A 20,403-nucleotide genomic window follows, 5' to 3' on the forward strand; every position below is an offset into this window, starting at 1 on the left:
AGAAAGGGTTCTTAATAAATTATTTTCTTTTGTAGTTCTTTTTTATTTCATTACTTATTAAGGGTAATTTAGTATTTTCAAAGGAGGTGCACCATCTTCCTTCCCTCTTCTCTTATATAATGGAGATATAGAAGCTTTGTAACACCCCCAAAATCCATACACGTCTAAAGCTACGTCGCATCGACTTTGGGAGTGTTACCGCCGCGATGGAACGCAAGGCATAATTAGAAATACGGTAACTCAAATTCATTGTCTCAAAACCAAATTGCAGCGGAATAGAAAATGTAATTACAACTCGGGAATCATAGATGACCCCTCTTTATTCAAACTCAAACCATGTAATAATGTTCTATAAAATTCATTAATGATCAAACCAAAAGTTAACTTCAACTACAGTCTAGCCCCCTATGCTTGATGTCATGCAGCAGCACCAGCTCACCTAGTCTGCTCCCCATTGAAGTATCAATAGTTCATCACAGGACAACAAACACATAATAACACACAGGGTCAGCTATGCTGAGTACGTAATGAACTATGAAAACATATGAATATAAGTGAAGCATACATTACAACTGTTATATGAACCCACATAATTGCACATCCTTTACTCTTTCATTATTTGGCATCGAACGGGCACCGTCATCTTACAGAATCATACGGGCTACTGAATCCTTAATAGACGACTTGGTCTATTAGATGAAATGCAAATACGGTTTTGTTCCGTCTCACACCCATCACCTTAGTATGCATACCCCCAAGATCGAACGGAACCTTCCGCCTACTTGAGTTATCAAAATATAAGGACACTACTGTCGTCACAGTAGGCCTGCGTAGGAGTGTAGGACAAGTCCTACACTCCCCCCATTGTTCTATACTTGTAGGGAGTCCAACTACAAGTATCGCCATAATCTTCTTTTATTACCAATCATTCTTTTATAACTTTAAAGAGTCATTTACATACTCTCTTAATTACCAAACTCAATCTTATCCCTAGTAACACCCTTGTTACTCTATAGATCAGATTAATAATGCTGATGTTACACTACGATAGAACTTCGCATTTCAATGCAACATATTTCAATGCATCATATTATTTCACGTTATAAACGTCTAACCAAACAATCACAATCAAAGTTCCCTATCATGGTACTAGGTTCCAATAACATGAACTGCAACCTAAACATGATACTAAGCTTTGAAAGTAAACTGGTACGCGTACGTACCTTGTAACGGAGAATTTTCGCTGACTTAATAGAACGAGCCGCTTATGAAATTGGGACCTAAATCGTTAAAACAAAGCTTTAGTGTTACGTCCTTGATAACACTAACAACTACTACGTACTAAGACCATAACGATCTATCGATTCGAATTACGCAATAGTTAAAACCTTATTCTAGAACTTTCGTTATAATTCTAATCTAGTGAATTTAACGTCTTTTAGAAGTCAGAATTAGTGAGTAACTAAGTTATTTAGTAACATTAGTCCACTAATTTACCAATCCAAAATGTCATAAGTCCAGCCTGTCTTATGTCCAAAAGTCAAGTCATATGTCCAAAAGGTAAGTCATATGTCCAAAAGGTAAGTCATATGTCCAAGAGTAAGTCATATGTCCAAAAGGTAAGTTCCATGTCCAAAAGTAAGTTCCATGTCCAAAAGGGTAATCATACGTCCCAAAGTCAGATTTCATGAAACAGGTTACTCATGAAACAGTAATAATTGTAACTAATAATAATACACACGTCTCCTGCTTTTATCTTATTCCAATTAACAACCTAACCAGAATTTTTTTACTTAAAACAGAACAATAACTTAACTGGTTAAACAATCTAATAATTTACTAAACACTCTAAATTACTAATTATTAATTACAAACCTTACTTAATTACGAAAACAGTAAATCTAAATAATAAAACTGATATAATAATTTAGGTGCATAAGTTATACCGCTAAATCTCGCCGGCAAAAGAACTCCGGCGACCGACCTCCGGAATCGAAACACCACACCACACGAGTGCACAGTAGCCTCGCCCGGTTTCGCTCGTCGCCCACGGACACCCACACCAGCCTTGCTGGTTCGCACAATCCCCGCGCAACAACCGAAACCCTCGTGCGACAGAACTCGCACAAACCACGCACCAACCTGCGACGATTTCTCGCAGCCTTTCGAACACCGTCGCGCACAACTCGACACGCCTGCGCACCGCTCGAACCAAACCTCGCGCAGCCTTCGTCGCTCGCAACCTCGGCACACCCTCGTCGCTCGCAACCTCGGCACACCCTCGTCGCTCGCAGCGCGAGTTCGCACCACTCGAGACTACGCCCGCGCGACCCTCAAACACCGACTGAGAGGGAATCCGAGAGAGGAAGAAAGAAAATCTGAGGGAGAGAGGCTGAAAAATTCGAGAGAGAGAGAAGAAGGGAGAAATCGGCTGAGGAGAGAGTGAGGAGAGAGAAAAGTCGGCTGGGAGAGAGGGAGAAGAAAGGGTTTAGGGTTTTTTTCTGAAATTCCATCTTCTTTTCTTTTTATACTCCCTTCCAAAAGGTAGTAACCCTAGGTCGATTAGGTTACTCTTTTAAAAAAATTCCGGAAATTCCTAACAACTTCATATTACTAATAATTTATTCCTATTAACTTGTAAATAAATTAAAATACCTTTTTATTAATTCTTTTATATTTTCTTAATTAGTACGAAATTAGTATTAAAAATACGGAGTATTACAGGCTTCCCCCTTAAAAGAAGTTTCGTCCCGAAACTTTGAGGTAGCCCGTCTTAACGACGATCTTTTGCACTTCTAAGTCCCAAATTTCACAAGCGTTTTCTAACGTTCACACAATAGATAAGCAATTTTCACACATAACTAGCATATAACTAACATAATCAACATAATTAACATACTTTAGGGTGAAAGCGCGAAATTCTATCGCATTCTTCCCCCTTAAAAGAAAAGTTACGTCCCCGTAACTCACGTACCTCTTGGAAAAGCTCAGGGTACTTCAGACGCATTGCATCTTCGGCTTCCCATGTGGTTCCCTCGGTAGTTTGATTTCTCCACAACACCTTGACAATTCTGACGTCCTTATTCCTCGTACTTCGCACTTTGCGGTCTAGGATCTGGACAGGTTTCTCCTCATAGGACAAAGTTTCGTCTATCTCTACGTTTTCAGGTTCAAGGACATGTGACGCATCAGGTACGTACTCCGGAGTTGGGATACGTGAAACACGTTATGGACCCTTTCTAGGTCGTTGGGTAAATCCAAGCGATAAGCAACTTTCCCTACCCTCGCCAGTATCTCATAGGGTCCTATGAACTTAGGGCTTAGCTTCCCCTTTTTCCCGAATCGCATCACTCCTTTCATTGGGGACACCTTAAGCAACACTTTTTCCCCAACTTCGAAATTTTCGTCCCTTCGCTTCTGGTCCGCATAGGATTTTTGCCTGTCCTGTGCAGTCTTAATCTTTTCTTGAATGACTCGCACTTGATCCATCGTCTCTTGAATCATATCAGGTCCTAACACTACGTCTCACTGATGTCGTTCCAACACAAAGGGCTACGACACTTTCTCCCGTACAACGCTTCAAATGGTGCCATCTTAATACTAGCATGGTAGCTGTTGTTGTATGAGAATTCTATGAGGTCCAAATGGTCTTCCCATGACCCTTGGTATTCTAAAGCACATGCTCGCAACATGTCCTCTAAGGTCTGAATAGTTCGTTCTGTTTGACCATCGGTAGCTGGGTGAAAGGCTGTACTCATTAATAGCTCACTACCAAATGCTTCCTGGACCTTTTTCCAGAAATTCGACAGGAATCGAGAGTCTCGATCTGATACTATACTTGTGGGTACTCCATGCAATCGAATGACTTTTTCACATAAGCCTTGGCTAAGGCTTCCATACTCCACGTATCTTTCATAGGTATGAACCTTGCTGTCTTGGTTAGTCTATCCACTATCACCCAAATGGTATTATTGCCTCCCTACTCCTAGGTAAGGCGACAACGAAGTCCATGGATATCGAGTCCCATTTCCACGTCGGAATGTCTAAGGGTTGAATCTTTCCCTGAGGTCTCTTGTGTTCACTTTTGACTTTCTGGCATGTTAAGCATTTGGAAACAAACTCAGCTACTGCTCTCTTCATACCAGGCCACCAAAACATCTTCTTGAGGTCCTTATACAACTTATCTCCCCCTGGGTGGACAGAATACGTCGTGTTATGACCCTCGCTCATTATCTTTTGTTTCAGCTCTTCACACTTTTGTGGCACGCACCACCTACCCTTATATCGTATGCTCCCATCCTCATGGATCGCAAACCCCTCTGCTTTGCCCTCCTTAAGCTTTGCCTTGACTCGCTCAAGTTTCACATCCCCAGGTTGACTCGCCCTTATCTCTTCTAGGAAGTTAGGTTCGATGGTTAGGGCACTCAGCAACCTTTCTACCTCCCCTTCATGAACAACTTCTATCTGAAGTCTAGAGAATTCCTCACAAAGTTTGTCGGCAACGACTAATGTATTCAGGCTATGGCTAGACTTGCGACTTAACGCATCAGCAACAACGTTGGCTTTACCCTCATGGTATTGGATGTCTAAGTCATAGTCCTTGATGAGCTCTAACCATCTGCGCTGCCTCATGTTGAGGTCTTTCTGGGTGAAGATATATTTAAGGCTTTTGTGATCGGTGAAGATACGGCAGGTTACCCCATAGAGGTAGTGTCTCCAGATTTTGAGTGCAAATACGATGGCAGCTAATTCTAGGTCATGTGTTGGGTAATTGACCTCATATGGCTTCAACTGTCGGGACGCATAAGCTATAACTTTCCCGTTTTGCATCAGAACACAACCCAACCCATTTTTGGATGCATCACTATACACATCATATCCTTCGTTCCCATTAGGCAAGGTTAGGACAGGGGCTGAGGTTAATCTCTCTTTGAGTGTTTGGAAGGCCTTCTCACTGTCCTCATTCCAGGTAAACCTACAATCCTTCTTCATCAGGTTTGTCATAGGTTTTGCTATTTTGGAGAAGTCTTTCACAAATCTCCTATAGTAACCGGCTAAACCCAAGAAACTTCGTATATCCGTGACATTCTTTGGAGTAGGCCATTCACTCACGGCTTTGATTTTCGCAGGATCGACTGATACACCCTCCTTAGAGATAAAATGACCCAAAAATGACACTCTTTCCAACCAAAATTCACATTTCGAAAACTTTGCATATAGTTGGTTGTCCCTAAGTGTCTGCAAAATGACCCTCAAATGATCTTCATGTTCCTCCTTGTTCTTAGAATAGATCAGGATATCGTCTATGAACACTACGACGAATTTGTCTAGGTAGGGTCGGAAAATTCTATTCATAAGGTCCATGAAAACTGCAGGTGCATTGTTAACCCAAAAGGCATAACCGTAAACTCATAGTGGCCATATCTGGTTCGAAAGGCAGTCTTAGGTATATCATGATCAACAATCCTCAACTGATGGTAACCAGACCTTAAGTCGATTTTGGAGAACATCCCCGCACCCTGAAGTTGGTCGAACAAATCATCAATCCTAGGTAATGGATACTTGTTTTTCACAGTGACATTGTTCAACTCCCGGTAGTCTATACATAACCTCAAGCTACCATCCTTCTTTTTACAAATGACGGGTGCTCCCCATGGCGACATGCTAGGTCTAATATACCCCTTTTCTAGAAGTTCCTCTAACTGGTTCTTTAACTCATTCATTTCTGCCGGAGCCATCCGATACGGGGCTTTCGAAATGGGTCCAGTCCCAGGTACTAGGTCAACGGTGAACTCTACATCTCTCCTTGGAGGCATACCAGGTATTTCCTCAGGAAAGACATCCTGGAATTCCGGACTATGGGCACATCTTCAGGCCTTAACGGATCATCCTCCACTCTTCTCACTGAACACATAAATAGGGGCCAACCCTTGTCTACGTAGTTCTTAAGTTGTAACGCATTGATAACTTTAATTCCTGGTTCTCGAGGTATCCTCCTATATGACACTCTTTTCCCCAAAGGGTCCTTTAGTTCCACTTTTTGCGCATCGCAATCTATCTTAGCCCTGTACTTCCCAAGCCAATCCATCCCCAGAATGATATCTAGGTTTGATAAGTTAAACTCTATCAGATCAGAGGGAAAGTATCCCTCACCTATCTTTAATGGCACTTTTAGGAATCTTTTAGAACAATTAACAGTCTCCCCAGATGGAATGACTATAGGCATAGAAATCGACTCAGACTCGACCAATGTTAAATTTCTAACAGTTGCATGGGCAATAAATGACAAGGATGCTCCAGAATCAAATAAAACTTTAACAGGAGTGGAGTTGATAGAAAATGTACCCGTGACAACGTCTCTACGAGCCTCTTCTTCACTAGCCGTCATCATGTACAGCTTCCCTTTGCCCTTATCTTGGGAACTAGTTGCATTGTTACATTAGAGACTTGGTTGCTGGTATTGGTAGCGGGCTTGGAATAGTTAGAATTCCCATTGTAATTACCTCCCCCGTTACCATTCCCGTTACCATTTCCGTTTCGGGGCTTGTCCCCATAGTTTCCCTTCCTTTGGCCATTGGGGTTTAGCTTGTTTTTCGAATAGCATTCATAGGCTCTATGCCCCATCTTCCCACATTCCCGGCATTCAACCTTGTTACCCTCACAATCCTTACCAGGTGGTTGTTCGGGCACTTTCTACACCGATATACACGCTCAGGTCTGCGGTTATTGGTGTTATTGTTGCGGTTGTTGTTGTTGTTGTTGGGATTAGGGTTATGTTGGGTCCCTTACCAAAATTTCTCTGAGGGTTTTGATTATTCTGGTTCCCGTTGTGCTTTTTCTCAAACTTTGGCCCTCAGGGTTTGGGTTATCCTTACGTTTCTCGCCAGCTTACCCCCTTCCTCCCTTTTCCTGATAGCATAAAGGTGGGCAGCTTTGCCAAACACATGGTCCAGAGAGGTGAATGTATCTCCCCCCAGTCTACCCTGCAGGTCAAGGGTAAGTCCCAATTCAAAACGTGAGGCTTTAGCCTCCTCAGTAGGGGCAATCTCTGGGGCAAACCTCATCAGTTCAATAAATTTTCGGTAATATTCCTCTCCCGACATGGTCCCTTGTTCCAGCATCATGAACTCTTGGGCTTTTTGTTTCTTAAGATACGGAGGGTAGTACTTGTCTCTTAGGGCCTTTTTAAAAGTTTCCCACCCGAAACCCGGTTGGCTGAGAAGGTTGTCCTTAGCCTGGGTCCACCAGAAATGGGCATCCCCCTGCAGATAGTAACTAGCTAAGGGCACTGTTTTCTCGTCAGGACAGGTTAAGGGTGAAGAAAAGCTTATCAAATTCCCCAACCCAGTTTTCCAACTCTTCAGGTCCCCCTTTTCCATTTAGTATAGGTGGGTTCCTACGGGCCACTTTTTCAGATAGGTCCCATCCCGGCTGTGACCTTGGGCTAAGTTGGCTGTAATCTGTACTAGGTCACGTATCGATTGCTCGATGTTAAGAGAGGTGTCAGGGGCGCCTCCCGATCGAACCATTCTGCGCTGAAATTAACATAGTAGCTATTTCAGTGACTTACACATAATTTTTGTTTTAACTTATTCAACGAATACACATTTAACATATAACATATATTGCGAACACCTTTAAGTCTGTACTGACTTGCATTACAATCATCCAAAATAAGATGCCAAATTAACAATAAAAGATAATACTATGCACTATTATTGAAAATGGGAATGTAATATTTGTAAAGAAATACTATATATATATATATATAAATCAAATAATGTTACTCCCTAATCGGCATGCAAGCCTTATTATCCCTAACATAACAAATGAACAAAAACGATCAAAATAAAACAAAAATCCTAATCCTACATATATGTTCAAAAGAACTATGGGCCAAGACGGTGAGCTTCATCCTCTGATCCAGAATCCTCCATCCCTCCATCAAGGTCAATCTCATCTGCCTCAGGCTCGCCGTCCTCAAAGAATATATCTCTAGTATGGGTCCTATGGTCTTCCTCGGGTCTTCTTCCTCGATGGGATCCTCCTCCTCAATGGGATCCTCCTCCTCAATGGGATCCTCCGCTCAATGGGATCCTCTCCCTGAACAGGATTCTCATCCTCAACAGGGTCTTCATTCTCAGCAGGGTCCTCTCCTCAACTGGTATATCCTCTAGTGGAGGTGGCTCATCATCATCATCCTCCCCATGTAACCCTGGTACAACCTGGACCCCACCCAACACTATAATGAAGGTCCTATTGTTCCTTTCATCATCAGAGACGTAAGTGACTGTCCTAAGATTCTGAAAGTCATCAGCTAACAACTCATCCTCAAATGGCTGGTATCTTGGCCTTTTTGCCACAGGTGCTGATGGCGGTTCAGGTATGACCCCTGGGTTCTCAGAATTCCCATCTATGGCCCTATTGCTCGAACTTTCCCCTTTCAGATGAAGTAGAAGGGTTTTGACCCCTGGTCTCACGAACCCTCCACTCATTCTCGCAGTATTTAAGGTCAGTGAGGAAGTGCTTTTCGGAAGGCAGGTTCTGTATCCGTAGGTATGCTTATTCCTATTGAAATACCCTTCTGGAGTCCACATATCCCCATACCTACGATGAACAAATCTATATGGCTCTATATCTGGAACATAACGAAGCATGAAGTGTATCCTAGAGCCCTCAGATCGTAACCACTGTTCCCCTTGCATAATTCTGTAATCCATAGCAGACTTCATTTTAAAGAACCACATATCCCAGTCTTCCCCTACTTGTTTCATCAAAAAGTCCCTACAGCCTATGTCGTGAACCATCTGTGAAAGTAAAAACAAAATAGAATAGTCTAAGTTTTTGTAAAGAGTAAATGCTCATTTTAACTTTGAAATCCACAAGTGAAATCAAGCTCATTCGATCAATAAAATAGTTTTTATACTTAAATAAGTTTTGAGTCTAATCAATTTAGACCTATCTTTGTACACTCTCTTAATCTAGTCACATTTGAAGATTTCAAGAACTTTCACATTTCAATTACACAGAGAGCACATACAAGTTCGAGATACAAACAAAGTGCAATGATAACATGCCTATGACTTAATGCACATGACATGATCTATATGCTCCTAGCCCATACTACCCGTTTTGAAATCGTTTCGAAAACGTCTTTGAAAATAGGAGCTTCTGGCTCTGAATCCAGTTTTGTAACACCCCCAAAATCCATACACGTCTAAAGCTACGTCGCATCGACTTTGGGAGTGTTACCGCCGCGATGGAACGCAAGGCATAATTAGAAATACGGTAACTCAAATTCATTGTCTCAAAACCAAATTGCAGCGGAATAGAAAATGTAATTACAACTCGGGAATCATAGATGACCCCTCTTTATTCAAACTCAAACCATGTATAAATGTTCTATAAAATTCATTAATGATCAAACCAAAAGTTAACTTCAAACTACAGTCTAGCCCCCATATGCTTGATGTCATGCAGCAGCACCAGCTCACCTAGTCTGCTCCCCATTGAAGTATCAATAGTTCATCACAGGACAACAAACACATAATAACACACAGGGTCAGCTATGCTGAGTACGTAATGAACCATTGAAACATATGAATATAATGATGCATACATTACAACTGTTATATGAACCTACGTTATCTCACATCCTTTAATCTTTCATTATTTGGCATCGAACGGGCACCGTCATCTTACTAGAATCATACGGGCTACTGAATCCTTAATAGACACTTGGTCTATTAGATGAAATGCAAATACGGTTTTGTTCCGTCTCACACCCATCACCTTAGTATGCATACCCCCAAGATCGAACGGAACCTTCCGCCTACTTGAGTTATCAAAATATAAGGACACTACTGTCGTCACAGTAGGCCTGCGTAGGAGTGTAGGACAAGTCCTACACTCCCCCCATTGTTCTATACTTGTAGGGAGTCCAACTACAAGTATCGCCATAATCTTCTTTTATTACCAATCATTCTTTTATAACTTTAAGGAGTCATTTACATACTCTCTTAATTACCAAACTCAATCTTATCCCTAGTAACACTCTTGTTACTCTATAGATCAGATTAATAATGCTGATGTTACACTACGATAGAACTTCGCATTTCAATGCAACATATTTCAATGCATCATATTATTTCACGTTATAAACGTCTAACCAAACAATCACAATCAAATTTCCCTATCATGGTACTAGGTTCCAATAACATGAACTGCAACCTAAACATGATACTAAGCTTTGAAAGTAAACTGGTACGCGTACGTACCTTGTAACGGAGAATTTTCGCTGACTTAATAGAACGAGCCGCTTATGAAATTGGGACCTAAATCGTTAAAACAAAGCTTTAGTGTTACGTCCTTGATAACACTAACAACTACTACGTACTAAGACCATAACGATCTATCGATTCGAATTACGCAATAGTTAAAACCTTATTCTAGAACTTTCGTTATAATTCTAATCTAGTGAATTTAACGTCTTTTAGAAGTCAGAATTAGTGAGTAACTAAGTTATTTAGTAACATTAGTCCACTAATTTACCAATCCAAAATGTCATAAGTCCAGCCTGTCTTATGTCCAAAAGTCAAGTCATATGTCCAAAAGGTAATCATATGTCCAAAGGTAAGTCATATGTCCAAGAGTAAGTCATATGTCCAAAAGGTAAGTTCCATGTCCAAAAGTAAGTTCCATGTCCAAAAGGGTAAATCATACGTCCCAAAGTCAGATTTCATGAAACAGGTTACTCATGAAACAGTAATAATTGTAACTAATAATAATACACACGTCTCCTGCTTTTATCTTATTCCAATTACAACCCTAACCAGAATTTTTTTTACTTAAAACAGAACAATAACTTAACTGGTTAAACAATCTAATAATTTACTAAACACTCTAAATTACTAATTATTAATTACAAACCTTACTTAATTACGAAAACAGTAAATCTAAATAATAAAACTGATATAATAATTTAGGTGCATAAGTTATACCGCTAAATCTCGCCGGCAAAAGAACTCCGGCGACCGACCTCCGGAATCAAACACCACACCACACGAGTGCACAGTAGCCTCGCCCGGTTTCGCTCGTCGCCCACGGACACCCACACGAGCCTTGCTGGTTCGCACAATCCCCGCGCAACAACCGAAACCCTCGTGCGACAGAACTCGCACAAACCACGCACCAACCTGCGACGATTTCTCGCAGCCTTTCGAACACCGTCGCGCACAACTCGACACGCCTGCGCACCGCTCGAACCAAACCTCGCGCAGCCTTCGTCGCTCGCAACCTCGGCACACCCTCGTCGCTCGCAACCTCGGCACACCCTCGTCGCTCGCAGCGCGAGTTCGCACCACTCGAGACTACGCCGCGCGACCTCAAACACCGACTGAGAGGGAATCCGAGAGAGGAAGAAAGAAAATCTGAGGGGAGAGGCTGAAAAATTCGAGAGAGAGAGAAGAAGGGAGAAATCGGCTGAGGAGAGAGTGAGGAGAGAGAAAAGTCGGCTGGGAGAGAGGGAGAAGAAAGGGTTTAGGGTTTTTTTCTGAAATTCCATCTTCTTTTCTTTTTATACTCCCTTCCAAAAGGTAGTAACCCTAGGTCGATTAGGTTACTCTTTTAAAAAAAATTCCGGAAATTCCTAACAACTTCATATTACTAATAATTTATTCCTATTAACTTGTAAATAAATTAAAATACCTTTTTATTAATTCTTTTATATTTTCTTAATTAGTACGAAATTAGTATTAAAAATACGGAGTATTACAAGCTTGATTTAACCAATCAATTGTAGTGTATGTTAATCTTTTAGTAAAAGATGACCCCTTATGTGTAATGAGCTATTACCATATGTGCATTTGAGAATGACAACTATCTCTATTATATAAGCCAAGAGGTGAGCTATGGTGTTCCAACATGAAAAGACTTATATACCCTTAATCTCTCGAATAATAATAAATTAAAGATTTTCTTAATTCTTGCCTCATTTACAAATATGGGTAATAAGGAAAGTTCTATATTACCAAAAATAAATACATAAAAATGTGTAAAAAGGAAAAACTCACAATTGAAAATAAATTGATGACAAAATCAATTTTTAAACGATTATAAAAACAAAATTTTACAAAGATTCTTACTATCTAAATTCTCAGTTGCAATAACAATTTCAAATAACATGCATTAACAAACCATAAAAGAATTAAGGAACCTAGTGAATATCATTTTTTTTTTTTTGGGGGCTCACAATTAGTTGGAATAATAAATAATTAAGAAAATAAACATAAAGCATCAGATAATATTAATTTCTAATTATTTATATTGAAGCACTACTCACCATAGTATGCCTAAATTAGCCAGTGGAATAATCAAACTACTATCACAAAATACGCCTATAAAATATATGTAATTTTAAATCAATAAAAAAATAAGCTAGATCATTGTTTAAAAGAAGAGTTGCTGGTGAGGTGTTAGAGGATTGGGAGTTAGGGTTTTGGGGTTTGGGTTAGAGGGGTTATTAATTAATCCTAATGACTAACAAAAACTTTCACCGTTAGTCATTAAGGGCTTTTCGTACATTTTACCCCCAAAGTAAGGGTACATGGTGCATTTTTTTAAAAGTAAGGGTATACCATAAATTTTGAAAAATCATAAGAGTACCTGGTGAAAAAACCGTAACTAAAACATAATCTATCAAATTAACTTTGCGTCTAACTCAATCTCAAATTCGTCTCATCATGCCAAATTCAAACAAAAAATTACAATTTATAACAAGTTAGGACCTGTTCTCCCCAATTTATTTTTAGTTCAGTTCAGTTTAGTTCAGTTCAGTTCAATTCAGTTCAGTTCAGATCGGTTCAGTTCAGTTCAATTCAGCTCTTGACAATACTTTTACTCTCACATATCACTATTCATTTCAGTTCAGTTCAATTCAATTCAATTCAGTTCAGATCAGTTCAATTCAGATCATTTCAATTCAATTTAGTTCAGATCAGTTCAATTCAGATTAGTTCAGTTCAGTTCAGCTGTTTTATGCCAAAGAGAACAGGTCCTTATTAAGTTTAACTGAAACCAAACTGTATTAGAACTCGACTCGGCTCGGCCCATCAACAACCTCACTCTTATGTGCTAAATCTTTGCGCCACGTACCACACTAATCTAGAGGAACAACAAACAATCTTCAATCCCTTATCAGTGTTATCACTTATCAGTTATCTATCTACCCTCGTCGCGTAGCTCGAGTCTTGAGAGTTGAGAGGTTCCAAATACACCACTTGTTGTCCTGCTTGTGAAACGACACAAAACATCGTTTTATCTCAGATATTGAGTTGTGCATTATCGTATCAAAGCAAAAATGTCATCACTTGGAGCAGGGAAAGGACTTTTGGAGGTAGGAAAATTCGCCGTCTATGTCAGTGTTCCCATCGTTCTCATGTTTTCTTTCGCAAACAATACCAAGAATCTCCAGAAATTCATGGGCGGAGTATGTATTTCTTTCTAATTTTACTTACGATTCAATTTTTGATTGCTAGGTTTTTTATGAATTTTCCATTCAATTTTAGTTCTTCAATTGAAGGTTGAATATCTGATGCAATTTTGAATCAGAACTTATGTTATTATTACTTGTGAAACCTTGATTTACAAATTTATGAAACTCAACTCAAAAGGTTTGAATTCGGTAGTTTCTGGATTTAGAAATTAGATGATTAATTATCCTCATTAGCGTCGTGCCAATTCCTCATATGAAAGCAGTATTATTTGTGCGTGATGATCAGAAATTCTGAGTTGCAGCCCTAATTGAAACCCTAATTGAAAGAAATTTAAATTTTTATTTAACAAGTTGCGGTAGCTGTTATAACTTATGAGGAGAATCGAAATTCGATTTCGGTTAATTGAAATGTTTTACCTAGAAACATGGAATGCAGCTTCACTTGGAGAAATATAACACTTATTAAAGCAATTGGAATAGACTTAAAGCGACGAGAAAGCTAAAATAATAAGAATATGTATATTGAGTTTGTGAAACTTGTGTAACATTTTTGCTACATAAGGGATCATTAAAGTATGTATGTGTTAGATTATGATAATTGGAGTATATATATGAATATATATAGAGATTACAACAATCATTTCCTAATTCCTAACTATGTTAGGAATCCTAATGATATTAAAATCAATCTATACAGAGTATATCCTAATATGGTGAGAAAATATTATTGTAAATATTATCTCTATTAAGTCTTTCAGGAAAAGAATCTCCTTTCTAGAACCGTACATTAAGTTTTCGTCTCATATGGCTCATCCTGTAAATATACATAGTGAGAATGAAAAATACATGGAATAATTCTGACCAAACTCAACCAATCATGGGTAAGATTTTTTAGACCCTGCCAGGTGCCAGCAGTGTGCTCGTATTTAAATTGGACTGTAGATGATACATGCTGGACAAATCAGTACTCTGAAGTTAAAGCGTTAGTATAAAGGTCACCTTTGGAGATAGCTAGAATGAGAAAGGGGATAGAGATTCCGAATAATTTTCATATTTTTTCTTCCCTTTCTACTACGTGCTTGTTTGGTTCAAACCATGGAATGTGAAAATGGAATGGTGACCTTACCACCAAAAAATGGATTCTATTACTTGAGGGGGAAGGCAAGGTAATAAACTAGGGGAATTCATTACCATCAAGTCATGGTAATGAATTAAGGAAGGGTTGAACCAAACAAGAAGAAAGGGAAGTAATTGATTCCGTTTCTTAATGCCCAAAAATGTTGAACCAAACATGTTCTAGAAGTCTAGAACTCCCCCTTCATTTTCTCTCGTTATTGTTGTCTACTCTAGCCTTGTTTATCTTTCTGTCTAAGGCCATCTTTTCAACATCCAATTCTTTGTGTATGGATGTTTCAGAGATGCATTTGTGATGTAGCAAGATTCTGTAGTAGATTCTTGAATGCTAGGGGGAATCTTGTTCACACTATGTGCTTAGTTATTGAAAGTTGTGATCTTCAAAGGCAATTAAATAGAAGCAAACAGTAGCACAGTGGAAAACACAATGACTGATGTGGTAATTTCCTCAGAGGCAGATATGATGGAACTTATTTTGGACCTTCATTTAGAAAATAGACATGCACTATTATTACTACTCCTATTATCATTTTAAACGAAGGTCATGTGGACCATCTACATTGTACCGAAATTGGCCTTTGTGCATGATAGTTGTTTAACATAGCTTATGTAAACAATTAACTTGAAACTTTACATTGACATCAACATTTGCTAGTTATTGACTTATTGTGTGTTTTGCTCTCTTAAAGTGTGAGTATTAGAAACCATCTTAATTTTCACTTTATGAATTATAACTTATAAGTCATGTAAACACAATTTATTCTTTTTTCCATATATGTTTTGGGGAGGGAGAGGGGAAGGGTCATTATTAAACTTTACGCAAGTCATTTTCTCCATCAACCATCAATCATGAAGATAAGTGTTTTTTATGAAGTGATATAGAAATTTATTTGATTTTGACTTAACTCACTAATGGTAGATGTTACTTAAAACAAAGATTTGGAAATTTTTATTTGTCTAATTTGTTAATTAGATCCTCCTTCCAAATATTTGAGATTAATCTGTTCACTCTTCAAGTCTTCACAGTGCTATCTAACCATATATGCTAAATGCTCTTCAATGAAGTCTTTTGCCAACCTAGACTATATGTTGCTACATTTTAGCACTGGAAGTTGAGACAGTTTCTGAAAGTAGTTTGCTACTTAGATAAATAAGCTATCCCTCGTGTAACTACCACCACTCGAATAATGGTTTGTTGGATGGAATCATGGATCGAGCATTGTTTTTTGAACTCTATATTTTACTTCAAGTCCCCATGTTGGATCCTTAGGACATGGGTATGGACACTTGACACTTCACTTTCAGACCAAAGTCCTGCAAATTTTCATCAAATAACCATGTGTCACTCAGACACTTACCCACCAAGTGCTTGATTCTGAATGACATAGGGTATTTGTGTGTGTGCTATAGAGAGGATAGAAAAAGAAGGGTAATCACACAACTTTATGTGCTTGTGCAATGTGTCCTGACCCCCTCCCCCCCAACACACACGCACACAAAAAAAAAACTATTAACATGGCGAGAGCAGGGATGTTAAAAGACTTTGTTTTTGGAGAAATTAAGAGAAATTTTAGGATACGTTTTTATTGGATGAGAAGATGTGCTTGAAAAAGTAACATATTGATTCCGGCTTACTGCGAAATGAAAACTCACTCCTTTTTAGGGTGGAGTGTCTGAATTTGTTGATTAGGATTGAGTAAAGGAAGGTGTCGATGGGGCAACATAATGGAAGGTGGTAATTTGAATGAGAACAGAACACCAGCGGGACGGGAAAAACTTTCATTTCTCTGGAAGCTTCTGACTGACGTGGTCAAAATAAGCTTGCCATAATGTCACCCGGGAGATGTAATTCTGTACCGAAACATTTACCTCATAAAATCTGGGGTCAGCCCTGTATTTAGGGTTCCCTCTATTTTGCCGCAGATTGTAGGAATTATGGGAGTTTTGATGGTATTGAAACACCCCAAAAGATGCACCTTTAGCTCCCCTTTTGGTGGAGGCTTTCATTTTGCTGCAGAAAATCCTTTGTTCATGCACTTACGAGTTATGACATATGTCATTTCCTTCCGGAGTTCAAGTTTCTATAAATGCTATGCCATTAGTTCTTGCACATATAGCTTGATAATACAATGATACTCTTGGTCTCTAATAAGAGGATGCTGAAGGTATGACACGTTTTCTTTTAGAAAATCATTAAATAGCATAATCCTGAGTAGTATACTGCTGGGTTTCTCCTAGTCCTTTTCCATTAAACACAATTAAACAACCTGCTTATGGAAAAAGAATGGAAACTTAATGTTAAAAGTTTGCCTTTTGCATTAGACACTAAGATGACACTTAATCAAGTTCTTTTTTAAATATTGAAAACCTAGTAGATGACTTCTTATTAGAAAACGGTTGGACTAGTTATTGAGTGAGGGAAGCTGTAGATTGTTGATGTTTTTTGTTAAGGGCCTGAGGTCAACTGACTGTAGTTTGCATTATAGTGACGAGACCACTCTTTTACTTGTGTATTCTGTTTCCACTTAGAAGCATAAAAGCATTTATTGGTTTCCAGAAGACTGGTTTATTCTCTGTTTTTACTAGTCTAAAGATGTGCATACTTTTACTTTGTGCAGCGTTCTTATGTAGTCTATCCGCCAGAAGCACCAAGGCCTCCGTCACCAGAGGAAATGCGAGAGATGGCTCGTGAACTAGCTCATAAGAGGAACATCCAATCATCTCGTGATGCAGGACTGTGAATGGAATTCTACAATGTGCAGGCAAAGATCTCAAATAGGCATGCTGGAGGAGCTTCAACAGTCCAGAAAAGTCACTTGAAGCTCTTCCCCTGTCAGTTCTCTAAAAACTTTAGGATATGTACTTCACATGTGATACCAATTTGACAGATTTTATGTATACAGTTACCTCTATGCTATAATAAATGGAATATTGGAATCAATGTGTACATCATCTTCGTTCTTATTCTTAGTTCAAGTGATGCTTGACTGCTTGTTGTCTAAGCTCATTGATGGTTGTCTTCCTCACACTTTCTGAGATTTTATGTATACAGTTACCTCTATCCTTGTCACTCGTACTTGGGTACTTCTGTTCTAGTCACATTCTCGGCTGTTTTATGAAAGTTCCATAGTTTTGGCTCGAAATGAAGTGTTAAAAATATTCATACCCGTGTCAATATATCGAGGATTCAACACGATACTTTGAGCTAAATTGAAGAGTTTGATCGCCTGAGTAAGATAGGCGTCAGCTTGTAGAAATTTACAAGTGATTAAATTCCTGACCACTTGATATCTCCAATTTCATGACAAATTTTCAGGTCAATTGTAATATTGTAATGCATCAGTTTGAAAATTGGAATTTGAAATTTGCCCTCTATACTTGCAATTGTTGGGAATGGATTTGAAAAATCTCATTTTTGTGCAAATAATTTTCCTTGTTTTTTTCTGGGATGGGGGATGACAGTGTGACACTCAGGACAGTGACCAAAGATATTTTAAAAACATGATGTAGAAGATTTTTAGGGTAGTCAACATAGAAAGGTTATCTATATCGTGTGATTCATCCTTCATTATAGGCAAAAAGATCTACTCTATCCAGTCCACTAGGAGAAAGTACAAAAGGAAACAAGCAGGAAGGAATAAATCCTATTATCTGGTACTAGAAGAAATCTGAACGATGGTGAAGAGTTCAGAGTTCTCAGAAGAATCCGGTGACTGGGAAGTAATCCAACATCCATCTAGTTACCAACCATCTTCGCCTCCACCAGATGGACAACTATTTGGGTTCGATTTGGTAATAAGGGACGACTTTTACGATGATAGTTCGTCTATTTTTCCACCAAGCGAGCATGAAGACCTTCCCCTCCTAGAGGATTGTAGTTCACCGAGAATAGTGTCACCATCACGATCACCATCTTCACCTGCATGCTCAGAGATAAAGTCGGATTCTAGACTCTCTATTATGATGAATGATATCCGGAACAGAATGTACACAGTTGGGAAAAGGATGTTTCAGGTTTTTATTTGCAGCAGCAGTAACAGAAAGTATTTCTCCATTATTCCTGCCACAATGTTAGCCCTAGCATTATTTGCTAGTTTGAGGATTCTGCAGTGGCGCAACCACCTTGTGCTTCTCATACGAGAGAGAGACCAGGTAAATATAAAGAATCCTCCTCATAGATTGTTGCTCTCTTCATTTCTTTATTATTCTCTATTTTTCTGTTTTTCTTCATTTTCGAGGGACGGTGTTTGTGCTGTTCAGTTTCTCTGAAACCTGCTAAGTAGCCAGCACTGGATCAACAGGCGGTCCGGTTGCGTAAACCGGACACATGGTACACGCTATACTAGTAAGCTATGCTGGTGCCTGGTGGGTGGAAATATAGGCAATTTTTAGTTTAAAAACGAGTTATTAGGCCCGGACTATGCTCCGAGTAAGAAAAAATTTCATTTATTAATATAATACTTTATGATAATAACACTAAATATAACTTAGCCTAGTGGTTAGAACTTTAGTATATGTACTTGAGGTCTCAGGATTAAATCCTATATTATGCAATTTCTTAATTTTTTTATTGTACATGGATTACATGAACTAAAACTCCCTATGAAGAGCGTCACAGTTTCCTGTTTTCGCACGCCTTTTAATATATTTGTATAGATATACAACTTTAAAATACCCTGATTAATTGAGCTGGGTCAGGGTGTGACGGGGTCAACCTGACCCAATGGTCACCTCTACTGCTAAGTGCTAACTCACACTGAATCTGCTGCTACTGTAGAGAATCAGCCAGCTCTTGCATCAGATAGCGCACATGAACGAGATTTTGTCAGCACGACGGAAGGTACCGGTCATGCGAATAAACTAGGAAGTACATGAGCATCCAAATACAGTTGCAACTTGCAGCTACAATTAGTTTAATATGGTGTTTGCAACACAGCTTATCAATGCTGCAGAATGCAAGCGAAACCTCTCTGGATTTGAGCCTTCGATTTTCCAGAACTCGATTTCCCACTTATATGTAGAATATTGTAGAACAGATCTCCAAGATTCAATATATTATGTATGGAAATATATATAAATGCATTGTTTTTTGTATATCTAGTTCATAAACACTCCCAATATAAGCTCTGGTTTACTTAACCCAATGCAAATTTATTCCAATCTCAAGGCATTGTAGTAATTATTTTACATTAACATGTTGGAATTCTCCTAATAAAATATGGATTATCTCTTTGATGGGGAACAGCATCAACTATACTGCAGAATGCCAAGTAATTTTTTTTTACAAGAATATAATAAGAAGAATCTCTTTGCAAGACGGGGAGAGTAATGAGGGATTCTTAAGGTGAGAATCGAACCCTTGTTGCACAGGTGGCAAGAAAGGTCTCACAAGTTACAACCATTAGGCCAACCTTGACGCGAAATAAGTAAATGGGAGTGGATGTATATTGATTAGTATTCAAGTGCAGAAAATGAAGCTTAAGATATTTTGTTCAGAAATAATTATCACATTTGTACAATCTTCCAAGAAGAAAACAGAGAGTTACATGCGTTTTGCATACTTTTGTGTTTGTGCCCATGTCAGTTTGTCATCTAACAAAGAGTGAACAGATTTCAGGATCTGTCATCAATTAATGAAACAGCACAGCAAATGCAAATGGCATATGAAAAGCATTTTTTTGCCACGATCAGCCGAGAGCAATATGTAAGTAAATAACTCAACAATAAATGATCTTTCAGATCATTGTGTTCAAACAGTAAAGAAAAGTACAACACAG

At 38.8% G+C, this 20,403-nt stretch overlaps 2 protein-coding genes and 1 long non-coding RNA gene across 5 annotated transcripts; 1 reads left to right on the forward strand and 2 right to left on the reverse strand.

The window, feature by feature from the left end:
- Window positions 1–401: 401 nt before the first annotated feature.
- On the reverse strand, window positions 402–2,551 carry LOC130591723 (uncharacterized). The gene is made up of 3 exons (XR_008969779.1): window positions 1,947–2,551; window positions 1,224–1,280; window positions 402–444 (listed from the first exon to the last, which is right to left on the reverse strand). It is a non-coding gene; the product is annotated as an uncharacterized LOC130591723 (long non-coding RNA).
- A 5,338-nt stretch (window positions 2,552–7,889) lies between these two features.
- LOC130591902 (uncharacterized) lies at window positions 7,890–11,046 on the reverse strand. The gene is made up of 4 exons (XM_057395872.1): window positions 11,001–11,046; window positions 10,278–10,334; window positions 8,110–8,807; window positions 7,890–7,995 (listed from the first exon to the last, which is right to left on the reverse strand). The coding sequence occupies exons 3-4, from the start codon at window positions 8,805–8,807 to the stop codon at window positions 7,890–7,892; spliced, it is 804 nt and encodes a 267-aa protein (XP_057251855.1). The 5' UTR covers window positions 10,278–10,334; window positions 11,001–11,046.
- Window positions 11,047–13,179: 2,133 nt separating this feature from the next.
- LOC104897848 (hypothetical protein) lies at window positions 13,180–19,720 on the forward strand. 3 transcript variants are annotated; one of them, XM_010684805.4, is made up of 3 exons: window positions 13,180–13,486; window positions 17,245–18,778; window positions 19,404–19,720. In XM_010684805.4, exons 1-2 carry the CDS (start codon window positions 13,358–13,360, stop codon window positions 17,365–17,367), a joined length of 252 nt encoding a protein of 83 aa, XP_010683107.1. In that variant the 5' UTR covers window positions 13,180–13,357; the 3' UTR covers window positions 17,368–18,778; window positions 19,404–19,720. The 3 variants fall into 3 exon arrangements, with proteins under 3 accessions (XP_010683107.1, XP_048503573.1, XP_010683108.1); XM_048647616.2 differs by lacking the exon at window positions 13,180–13,486 and having other exon boundaries at window positions 17,377–18,778; window positions 18,887–19,720; XM_010684806.4 differs by lacking the exon at window positions 13,180–13,486 and having other exon boundaries at window positions 18,054–18,778.
- The last annotated feature ends 683 nt before the right edge of the window (window positions 19,721–20,403 follow it).

This window comes from Beta vulgaris, chromosome 6 (assembly GCF_026745355.1).
Source record: "Beta vulgaris subsp. vulgaris cultivar EL10 chromosome 6, EL10.2, whole genome shotgun sequence".
Taxonomy (NCBI): domain Eukaryota; kingdom Viridiplantae; phylum Streptophyta; class Magnoliopsida; order Caryophyllales; family Amaranthaceae; genus Beta; species Beta vulgaris.

What these genes read in the sequence shown, in the direction of transcription:
- LOC104897848 (XM_010684806.4), top strand. Translation starts at nt 18,302, where the DNA reads ATGGTGAAGAGTTCAGAGTTCTCAGAAGAATCCGGTGACTGGGAAGTA. An exon ending in TCATACGAGAGAGAGACCAG is followed by an intron (nt 18,779 to 19,403) that starts GTAAATATAAAG and finishes CTGCTACTGTAG; the next exon opens with AGAATCAGCCAGCTCTTGCA.
- LOC130591902 (XM_057395872.1), bottom strand. Translation starts at nt 8,807, where the DNA reads ATGGTTCACGACATAGGCTGTAGGGACTTTTTGATGAAACAAGTAGGG. An exon ending in CTGTTGAGGATGAGAATCCT is followed by an intron (nt 7,996 to 8,109) that starts GTTCAGGGAGAG and finishes GACCCATACTAG; the next exon opens with AGATATATTCTTTGAGGACG.